General features: G+C 55.6%; 1 protein-coding gene across 1 annotated transcript; it reads left to right on the top strand.

The window, feature by feature from the left end:
- The first annotated feature begins 2,102 nt into the window (after nucleotides 1-2,102).
- Nucleotides 2,103-10,053, top strand: LOC116937280 (protein Wnt-7b-like). Its single transcript, XM_076061537.1, has 3 exons — nucleotides 2,103-2,235; nucleotides 6,979-7,253; nucleotides 8,825-10,053. Exons 1-3 carry the CDS (start codon nucleotides 2,103-2,105, stop codon nucleotides 9,302-9,304), a joined length of 888 nt encoding a protein of 295 aa, XP_075917652.1. The 3' UTR covers nucleotides 9,305-10,053.
- The last annotated feature ends 1,115 nt before the right edge of the window (nucleotides 10,054-11,168 follow it).

The following is an 11,168-nucleotide window of genomic DNA, read 5'->3' as shown; positions in this document are numbered from 1 at the left end:
CCCGAAGGCTGTACCTTCCTAGCTAGGGGGCGTAAGAGAGTTATTATAACAATATAAATAAACACACCGTGTTGCCTCTACTTTATCGTCTCCGTCTCCATAAAAGAACACGCTACATTTGGTGTCAGAAGTGGTCATGGAGACTTAGAAGGAGACGCCGTGCTCTGGGCCCGGACGGCGACGATATCGCGCCGGACACCGGGGTCATGGCGACCCCGGCCGCGGGTGACGAGCCGCTGCCGGCTATGCAGCTGCACGTGCTGCCGCTCGCCGCCTTACCTCCTGTTCGCCGCTCGCTCCAAGAGGCGCATTTCTGCCTTACAGAGCTGCTCAACTCCGCCGCGACCATCCTCGGCGACATCCATCACGAGGATGTGGCGCTGGGAATGGAGGGTGCGGCCCCCTCAGGCGCGCAGCCGGTTCCCGCCATCAAAACCGAGGCCGCCGCCATCGCCGTTTCCGCTTCCGCCGGTGCCGCGGTGCACCACGGACCTGACGTCACGTCCGGGCCGGGCGGCGACTAATCTGCAATAACCTCGTCATCACAAGTGCGAGCACTACCCGCGGCCTCCATCTTGGGGGCAACGTCATCAGCAGCGAGGGCCGAGGAGTTCCCTGCCGACCGGCTGCATCCCGTACAGCAACGCCTGCCGGCGCTAAAATAGTTTTCAGCAGCCGGTGGAGATTGGGCTGCTTTCCAGCGTCGGTTCGACTCCCACAGGGAGTTGACCGGGTGGTCGGAGGCAGAGGCGCTCCGTGCCCTCCCGACCTTGCTTGACGACGACGCCTTGGCTTCATTCATTACGCTGCCGTTGCGGGTTCGCTCCACATTGCAAGGTGCTTTTCGCAACATGCAGGCCATTAATGGTCCGCCGTCCGACACCCGTCACCATTTTGACATTCGAACACGGACCGCCTCGGAGTTGGCCCTTGCCTACCGCAGCGCGCTGCTGGCCCTGGCGCGAGCCGCATACCCGCGCCTGGACCAGGAAGGCATCGACTCCCTCGTCCTGCAGAAGCTGCTGCGCCTCGCTCGTGAGTTTCGTGTCATCCTCCTAGCGGCTGACGATGACGACTTCTCCTCCCTGCGAGCTGCACGAAGTATTCACGCACACCTCCTGCAGTGGGACGAAACCATCGCAGCCTGTGTCGATGCCACCAACAACGGCGACTCTGAGGATGACCAGCAGCCTGCGCGGGCCTTTGCGTCTGCCTCAACGAGCGGATGGCGATCAAGCAGCAGCAGCAGACCACGCGATGATATGCGCCGCCCGGAACGGGGGATCACGCCCTTGGACGGCTCATCGGTGATCTGTTACAACTGCGGCCTGTGGGGCCACGTCTCCTCCGGCTGCCTGGCTCCACGTCGCGGCAACGCAGGATCTCGGGATCAGGACCAGCGACAACCATCAAACCCGTGACAGACTCAGGCAAGTAGCGGCACCTCAAGCTCTCGGCCCCCACTCGACACACATGCAATCCATCACATTCCGTGGGTTGGGCGTGCGACGGACGGGGGAGAGCTAATAAATGGGAGTAAAGATCGAGCGCTGGGACCGAGTCAGTGGTCCCAGTTAGCCCATAGAGTAGTCGCTGCGGCAGCAGGATCCTCCTCGATAATTGGATTCATTGAGAGGGTGGAGGTCCTTGTGCTAGTCGACACGGGCGAGTCAGCAACTATTTTTTCAGACCTAATTTTCAATATACTTCCCCAGTCCTGTCGTTCCTTGCGGCCAGTTGACGTCCCATGCTTCGCCGCTAATGGAGGATTGTTGGGAATAATGGGTATTATCAACATACAAATTCAAATTGGCGATATCAAATTAGAGGGTCCGGTGCTTGTTTCATCCACACTCGCGGTGCCTTGCCTGCTTGGTACTGATTTTTTGGCAAAAATGCCCATTAAAATCCTTGTAAATCAGGTATGTCCCCAATGCGCGCGACGAAAGCCTGCCTCTAATCCGTCGTGTCCTCCATTGCAACCTATTAAGGTATCCAGAGTGAACAAACTAGTTGCGCTCGACATTTTGGGGCCTTTCTCTGTTACTCCTAGGGGTAACAAGTACCTCCTGGTTGGGGTTGAATATTTTACCCGCTGGCCTATGGCTTGGCCACTACCCAACCAGTCGGCGGCAGCCATCACAGAGGCCTTCCTCCACGGCTATGTCCTGGATAAGGGTGCTCCAGAGCGGCTGCTGACCGATCAGGGAAATAATTTTTCGTCCAAACTGCTGGGTGAGGTCTGCGACTTGTTGGGCACACACCAGGTACGCACCTCCCCTTATCACCCTTAAATGGATGGCATGGTGGAGCGATTTAATAGGACTCTCACTGCCATGCTGAGCCACCAAGTATCCGACTCACAGATTGATTGGGATCTTCATATCCCCGGGGTTCTGGCCACCTATCGATTGGCTCCTCATGCCATTCTATTTAATGTATGGCAGGGAGGCAAACCCCCCGGTGGATATTCAATTACGCGTCGCTCAGAGTTCCCTAAATTCAAACTTTCCGAGCACATTCGGTTAAATATCCGCAAGTTTATGGAAGCAAGAGTGGCGGCAAAACATAATTCGGAGGCCCGTCAATTGGCCAATGAGCGCCTGCGGAATCTCAAAGTTTCCTCGCATACATGGTCCGAGGGTGACAGGGCATGGATTCACTGTCCTCAAGTACCATTGTCAACGTCACCCAAACTTTTAAAACCTTGGAGGGGGCCCGTAGATGTTGTGAAGGTCGTTCGGCCACAATGTGTAAAAGTCCGCCATAGTAAACGATGCTGGTTTGTGCACCCGTCGCGCTTAAAACCCTTTTTACCATTTCTTGATACTCAAACTACACAAAGGGGCCGAGAACGTGAATTGTCCGATGAGCCGAGTCGTGCGGTTGCCAAGCCTAACTTTCAGTATAGCCGTGTGCTTACCCCTCCGCAGTAACGGCGCCACGGAAAACTGCTACGGCCACACGGATCGCCTCATGCCCAGGCACACGCACTCGCAATTGTTGTACAAGTTTTGTTTAATTATTGTCATTGTATTTGACAGCTGAGACGGCTGAATGCTACGTTGGGGGGGGGGGGGGGTGATGTAGCGCCGTAAATGGGCTGCAAATATCTGCAATGGCGGACAGTGCCCATCAGGGGCGGTACAACTAAAATGGCGGGAGAAACCGTTATGATTCCTAGCCTGGGGGGTGAGGGGGCTGCAGGGTATTCTATGATCCCCCGCAGACCCCTCCCAACGGGTGGGGCTGTGGGGTGTTCTACGATCCCACAGAGCCCCGCTCCTCGGATATAAACTGTATATAAGGAGGGCCTATGGAGAGGTTAGAGGCAGTTGCAGCTGAAGACTGAAGACCGATATATAAATAAACACACTGTGTTGCCTCTACTTTATCATCTCCATCTCCATAAAAGAACACACTGCACATTCGCATACATTAATACAATTTAATTATGTGCACAATTTAGTGCATAATTACATCAATTAACATAACTTCGGACAGTTACGCATATTTCCACATTTCCTTTAATTATTATTATTTTCACTAAAATTTCAAGACCCAGCATATACAACATCCCTCCCCTCATGGCGTCTGTGACCACCACAGGGGCTAAACAGGGTCTCTGGACGGGTGCGAGGGGCTGGTAACCCTCCACCTTCAAAAATTTAGCTCAAAACCACGAATTATAAATGTAACTAATAAGCTTGTGCCGGAAGCCCCATGGGGGACAGGCGTCTATGACGTCTCTTGGCCAAACCCCAATTGGCGGAGCCAGGAGATTGAATCTCTACCCTCGGGGCTCCTCCAGAAACAATGAAAAGCCACTTCGTGTGGCCACGTGGAATGTTCGAACGCTCACTGCGAGGAGAGGCTGCCACTCCTCTATTCGACCGGTACCGCCTGGATCTCTGTAGCATTCAGGAGGTCCGGTGGACCGGTTCTGGCTCCTGCCACCATGAGGGGTGGACAGTCCTTTACTCGGGGCAGCAGACTGCCAAACAACAGAGAGTGGCTCTTCTTTTGAACAAAAGAATGAAGAGGGTGTGGGAGCGTGGCGAGGAGTGGTGGTCGTGGTTACTTATTCCCCCACCGAAGACGAACATCCGTGGAGGGATGCAGGCAAAGCCGATGAGTCAGATGCCTTCTATGATCTGTCACAGGTGCTGGCTAAAGTGGCCCCTCGGGATAGTCATCTTGTTGGGTGACTTCAATGCCCGAGTTGGTCATGATGCTGGCACCTGGTCTGGAGTGATTGGAGGGCATGGGCCAGATCAGCTCAAAAACAACGGTAGGAGGCTGCTAGATTTTTGTGCAGCCCATGGGCTTGTAATTACCAACACGCTGTTCCAGCATCGGCGCATCCACACAACATCATGGATGCATGCCGGGTCAAAGCAAGCACATCTGCTGGACTACATAGTGACGGACCAGTGGATGCGAGCCCATGTCCTTGACACCAGGACCTACCGTGGAGCTCATCTGCCCTCTGACCATCGACTTGTCATCTGTGAGATGCGCCTGCCATTCTTCAACTCCGATGGTGGGTGTACACCCAGGACCCCATTCCAATCTAAAGTGGCCTGGTCTCAGTTATCTGATGAAAGTTGCAAGCGAGAATTTCATCATCGCTTGCGGCTGGGGTTGGCATTGTCCCCCACTCCTCCTGATGTCGAGGGTAAATGGATGAGGTTTAGGACTGTGACTCATGCAGCTGCATTGGCTGCTTTGAGTAGGCGGTCCAGACCTCCCCAGAGACCCTGGCTGACAGAAGAGGCGTTCAGGATAGTTGAGAAAAAGCGACAGGCCCACTGTCATCGGCTACAGAATCCCACGTCAGAGAATGAGGAGGCTTACCGCAGCCTTCGCTCGGAGGTTCAGAGAGCCGTGAGGCGCTGCAAGGATGGGTGGTGGTCGCAGGTTGCTGAGGAGATGGAGTCTGCCTCAGTAGCCCACAATCACAAATCTCTATTTAACTCCATCAAAAAAGTAACCTGCAGCGCCACACCTATTAACATCATTAGAGGAAAAACGGTGATCCAATCTCCGACCCCCAGGAACAGGTTTGCAGATTTGCTGAGCATTTCTGTGAGGTCCTGCGGGAAGGCAAATCCCTCAGCCAGGAAAACATCGTGGCAGAAAGTGGGGATGACCTTGCTGAGGCTGCGGTGCCTCAAATATTGGAAGAAGTCACCCCCTTTGAGTGGCTGGCTGAGGTGCCATCTGAAGGCGATCCGGAGTCTGAGACCAGGAAGGCACCGGGCAGAGATGATCTCCCAAGTGAAATGCTGAGGGAGGGTGGCGTTTGTGCACAGACTGCCCTATATGACATCATGACAACAGTCTGAACCACTGGACGGGTTCCGCAGGATTGGAAGGATGCCCTGGTGGTCCCCTTCTTTAAGAAGGGGGACCGCACAGACTGTAATAACTACAGGGGCATCTCACTCCTCAGTGTGCCGGGAAAGGTCCTGGCAAGGATTAATCAACATCGCCTTGCCAGGCATGCTGAGGAGAGGTTTCAGGAAAGGGCGGTCCTGCACAGATGCCATATTTTCTGTCCATCTGCTACAGCAGAGGTTTAGGGAATTCCAACAAGACCTACATCTCTGCTTTATTGACCTGGTCAAGGCCTATGATACCATCAGTAGGCCTGGGCTCTGGGTTGTTCGTGTTTTTGGCGTCCCTGACCCTCTGCTCATGATCATTAAGGACCTTCATGATGGTGAGCAGGCCCGGGTGAAACTACGTGGCCAGGAGTCAGAGCCATTCCCTGTACACCCTGGGGTACGGCAGGGATGTCCTCTGGCTTCACATTATTTTACATCTATTTTGACCACGTTGTTCATGAAGCCTTCAATAGCTGTACCGGGGGAATCTCCATTTGGTACAGATATAATGGGAGGCTGATCGATGCCCGAGTGCGGTCAAGGGATGGCTCCATATTGCTCAACCACGTTATGTATGTCGATGATTTGGTAATAGCTGCTCGTTTAGAGGAGGAGTTGGAGACGCTGCTGCTGAGACTGGAGCGTGCCACTAAGAGATGGGGTCTTACCATCAGCCCCACCAAAACTAAGCACCTGCCTGGGTATTTTGTACCATCGAACACTCCACCCCACAACTCCCAACCGGTGATGGGGCAGTTGTGGAGAGAGTGGAGAGTTTCCCATACCTGGGCAGTGTGCATATGACCGGCTCCAGTTTAACAGCAGAGGTCTCACTCCGAATCAGTCGAGCGGCAATATCTTTTCATCGGTTATAACGCTGTGTGGAAGCTACCTGGTCTGTCGCTCCGCACTAAGCTTCAGGTTTTCTCAGCCACGGTCATTCCCTCCCATCTCTACGCTTGCGAAACGTGGACCCCCCTAATGGAACATCTTCGCCGGTTAGAAACATTTAGGCTAGCCTGCCTACGATCCATCCTGGGTTTAACCAGGCTGGATTCTGTGAGGTGCTCACAAATCTTTGAAAGATCTGGGCAAGGTCCCATCGGTGAGCACCTCCGGCAGGCAAGGCTGCGTTGGCTGGGTCATGTAGCCCGCATGCCGAAACAGCTTTTGTTCGGCCGGATCGAGGGGGCTAAACGGGCGCGGCACGGGCTAGAGAAGAGATGGAGTGATGTGGTACAGGAGGACGTGGAGCTGAGTGGACATGCCGATGACTGGTACCAGCGGTGTCAAGATCGGCCTCTGTGGAGGAGGCTCGTGAAGAATGCTACTGGGCAGTTGGAGGCAGTCGCCCTCCATCAACAACGGAGGGTGGAGGAGCGACGCTCACAACAACGAGCGGAGCGCCGGGTGGCTTTGTGTGTGTGTCTGTGTGTGTGCCTCCCATACAAATCCCATCTGCCCATAATTTCGACCCCGCGTCTCCCCCCCCCCACCTCCCACGTGTCCCTGCTCCACCACCCTGCTGCTCACACCGCCCCCCTCCCAACAACCCCCCCCTCGTGCCTGTGCTCCCTGACATGAGCAGGTAGCCGAGAAGCGGCCTTCATGCACGCGGTGATCTCGGCCGCCGTGGTGTACGCCATCACGGCGGCGTGCAGCCAGGGCAACTGGAGCGAGTGCGGCTGCGACCGCGCCAAGCAGGGGGGCTTCTACAACGCGCAAGGGGGCTGGCACTGGGATGGCTGCTCGGCCGACCTTAGCTACGGCCTCGAGTTCTCTCGCCTCTTCGTGGACGCGCGCGAGGTCAAGCAGAATGCGCGCACGCTCATGAACCTGCACAACAACGCCGCCGGGCGCAAGGTGCGTGGGTGCGCGCGCGAAGGCATGCATGGGTGCGCGTGGGTGCCCCACCTTGCTCTTCGTCTTCCCACGACGCCTTTCAATCAGCTGTCTCCGCAGATGACGACGACACGCGTGCCCTTCGTTTACAGATCTCACTCTCCATTTGAATCGGAAAGGTTTGACGTCAATCATCGGCGCGCAATGACTTCATTTACTCGTGAACGCATACCATAGGGGACACGCGGCGGTGGTATAACGGGTCAGCAAATCAGAAGTCTTCGCTTGGGTCCTCCGGGCGCGGCATGACGTTCTAATTGCGGCAGTAAAATGAGCTTAGTTGTCTCGTGGTTGTTGTTGTTATTTGACTTGCATCCCACTGGGATTTTTGCACACAGCGTTGGTGTACGGTGCTATTTCAGGAATATTTTTATATTTTTTTCCTGTATTTTCTGTTTGCACAGTCACATAATCACTTTAAGATGTTTTCTTGTTCATGTTTTTTGTTTGTTGCGGTTGCACCCGATTCAAGAGCCGAATGGCTCACAGGGCTATACCTAATAAATGAACTATGAACTATGAGCAATGCCGCAGTTAGGCGACTGGCACGCCACGTGCGGTGGGGTGAAGTGTGGGGGTTATCCAAGACGTCTGGCCACTGTGGGAGAGCAGAGCAACATGCCCTCTATAGGTGAGGGCTCTTGAGGGCTCCCTCGATTGGATGGCCTTCTGACAGCGGTGGTGCGACAAAGCAGGTTTGCAGTGCTGCACCTTTACCTGTTCCTTGCACCTGACATTGGTGGCTCCATTTCCATTGAGGACCTCCTTCCTCCAAGGTCCTCTAGGTCAGCGAAGCCGAACAGGAGCTCACACAGTGCTTTCATCTTGCCTGCACGGCCACGGGGATGGAGGTGGCCACCCACCCACCTCCTCTTGAGACAACGACACTTTTCTGCCTTGCAGCTCGTTTGCCCCGATGCTCCTTGACCGCTCTCGATAGGAGTCTCCTCTCCCCCTTATCACACCTGCAGGCCCATATCTGAATGAAGGCGATCGCGTGGCATGCAGGGAATTATAATGACGCCTGTGGGGCTCTTTTTTTCTGCAGGCGATTTCCCCAAACCGAGCACTTCTCCAGATCCAATCCAACGCAGGTGCTGAAATGTCTTGGGGGTGAAAAGCAAAATATGACCCGTCTCCATTTCTACCCCCCCCCCCCCAGGCGTCCAGAACCTTCTTACCCACACTCCCTCGCTTGACCTCTCCACCCGCCACCCCACCCCTTCCCTCCCCACTCTACTCGCCTCTCCCCCCCCATTCTCCTACCTCTTCTCGTCATTTTTCCGGCACAATGCCTATTTCTTCCGCAGCATTTAGCTGGCACAAAGCGGATCGGAGAGGATCAACGCCAACAGCGGTTTTGTAAGAAACACAAAAACATTTGACCTCCTCTCCTTCACTCGTACGAGCGACGCCGCCGTTAGCGATGCCTTCACCGCTCACCTCTCTCTGTCTCTCTCTGTCCACTTGTCCCCACCTACCTCCCCGATGCTCTCCCGCCCTCTGTCTCTCTCTCCCCCACTCGGCGCCAGGTCCTGGAGGAGAAGATGAAGCCGGTGTGCAAGTGCCACGGCGTGTCGGGTTCGTGCACCACCAAGACGTGCTGGACCACGCTGCCCAAGTTCCGCGAGGTGGGCTCCGCGCTCAAGGACAAGTACGACGAGGCGGTCCACGTGGAGCCGGTGCACGGCGGCCGCTACCGCTACCCCCTCTTCCTCAAGTTGAAACGCTCGCGCGCCCACCGTAAGCCTCTCGACACGGAGCTCGTGTTCACCGAGCGCTCGCCCAACTACTGCGAGGAGAACCTGCTGAAGGGCAGCTTGGGCACGCGCGGCCGCCTGTGCAACCGCACGTCGCCGAACGCCGACGGCTGCGATCTGCGCTGCTGCGGCCGCGGGTACAACACGCGCGAGTACACGCGCTCGTGGAATTGCAACTGCAAGTTCCACTGGTGCTGCCATGTGCTCTGCGGCACGTGCAGCGAGAGGGCAGAGGAGTACACGTGCAAGTGACGGCGGCTCGCTGGGAAGCTGGCCCCGACTCTTCCGCCCGCTCGATCGCTCGCCAGGTCGATTGTCGGACGTTGCCCCCCACGAGCCTCGCCCCTGGCCAACAATCATGTCCGGACAAAAGTGTCAGCGGATGTCACTGCCTGATGGAGATGGCTGTCGTTCCGCACCTGGCAGTTGCCCTCAACTCCCCCCCACCCCACTCACCACCCCACCCACCGCCACCCTGCGTGATTACCGACGCGGGGGGTCGGGGCTAGGCGGATTCCTGCAAGAGTGAGCTCTGCAATCGGCTCCCAAGCCTGGGACAAAGTAGCCACCGAGATCTCAGCATGATGGGAGAGTGAGGAGTCTGCATGTCGATTGCAAAAAAGCCAACGCTGTTTTCTTTCTCCTCGTGATTCGTCACTGTATATTTTCTCGTTTCGATTATTTATTGAGCGGCGCGGCGAGCGCGGACCTCTGTAGCTCGGTGGCCCTTACCTGCTGACATCAAATAAGTATTAGTTTTTGTTTTCAATACCCCACATGTCTCGCCCTGTGTCCACCCTGTGTCCACCCCGTGTCCACCACGTGTCCACCACGTGGGTGCGCCCAGAGCTGGTCCATCAGCAGGCCGCGTGTGGTGCGGCACAGTGTGGGCACCTCCACCTCCGTCGAGGTGTTTGGCCAGCTTGGAAGAGGGGGTCAAAACACCCTCAAACAACACTGAAGCAATGACACAACGGAGCGATGATGATGGGTGGCCATACTTGTCCTTTGTTTTTACAGTGAAAGAAAACAAAAGTGAGGATGTTTATTTAAAAAAAGACAATGACGGCAGTGTACCTCGCCTCATCTGTTGTAGTAATTTGCTGCAATACAAATCCAATTACCTATAAAATAAATAAATAATAGCCTGCCAGTACGCTCGCGCAGCTTAATAACCAGGGTCCAGTTGCTGGGAAGGCTGACCCCCGGCTCCTCGCTCACGTGGGATCCACTGCTCCCCTCTTCCGTGTCCTGGGGAGGGTTACTGCTCACCGACTCCCCCCCCCCCCCCTTCGCTGCGGCCCCTCGGGGCATGATTCGTGGCTGGCGCTTAGCCACCTAGGATCAATTCACACAATCTCCGCGCACACTCACACCCACTCACTCGAAATCCGACGTCGCTCCTCTTCCGTGCCACGCCCCAATCGCGCGCGCGGGACTCGGGGTCAGGGGTCAGAGGGCAGGGACGTCACTCGCCGATTGGGGGGTTGTCTCGGAGATTTATTTAAAGGGCTGTATGAACAAACTCACAGGCACGCCGCCCGTTCACCCCACCACAAGCTAAACAAAAGGTCGCACGAATAATCTCGCATGTACGCCGCCCGTTAGCCTCACGCACACATTAAACGAAAGGGCGTATGAGTAATCTCACGTGCCCCGGTACGAGTCTGCCGCCGCTCACCACATGCACACGCTAACCACGAGCTACACGCATGGGCAAGCGCAAACACGTGAGTAAATACACCGTCACGCACAAACATACGACGCACACCAACATGCATCCATTCCACCCTCGCAGAAACCACACGACAAGGTTTATTGATCCCCAGCAGTTTATTCTCAGCGAGTCCGAGGCTAAATTACCGGAGTCAGTTTGAGTCAGTAGTGCAGGTCTAACCTATCTCCCGATAGTCTAAGACCCGATCTGTATCGCCTCTTTCAAATCACTCTCCTAAGACAATCTCCCAATGGCCTCGATATCTTACTCTCGGGAACTCACGGTTCGACTCGTACGGAGCTGCTGGGTCGGATCCTCGCTGCACTTCGACTCGTCACACGGACGTTCGAGTGGATGGGAAGTCGACCGCCCCAAGTGCTGGCTTGAGTAGAACACGAA

This window comes from Petromyzon marinus, unplaced genomic scaffold (assembly GCF_048934315.1).
Source record: "Petromyzon marinus isolate PM22_M1 ecotype Great Lakes invasive population unplaced genomic scaffold, UKy_Petmar_22M1.pri1.0 PM_G_Scaffold_367, whole genome shotgun sequence".
Taxonomy (NCBI): Eukaryota; Metazoa; Chordata; class Hyperoartia; order Petromyzontiformes; family Petromyzontidae; genus Petromyzon; species Petromyzon marinus.
Note: the sequence above shows the minus strand (reverse complement) of the source record. Positions and strands in the feature narration are given on the sequence as shown.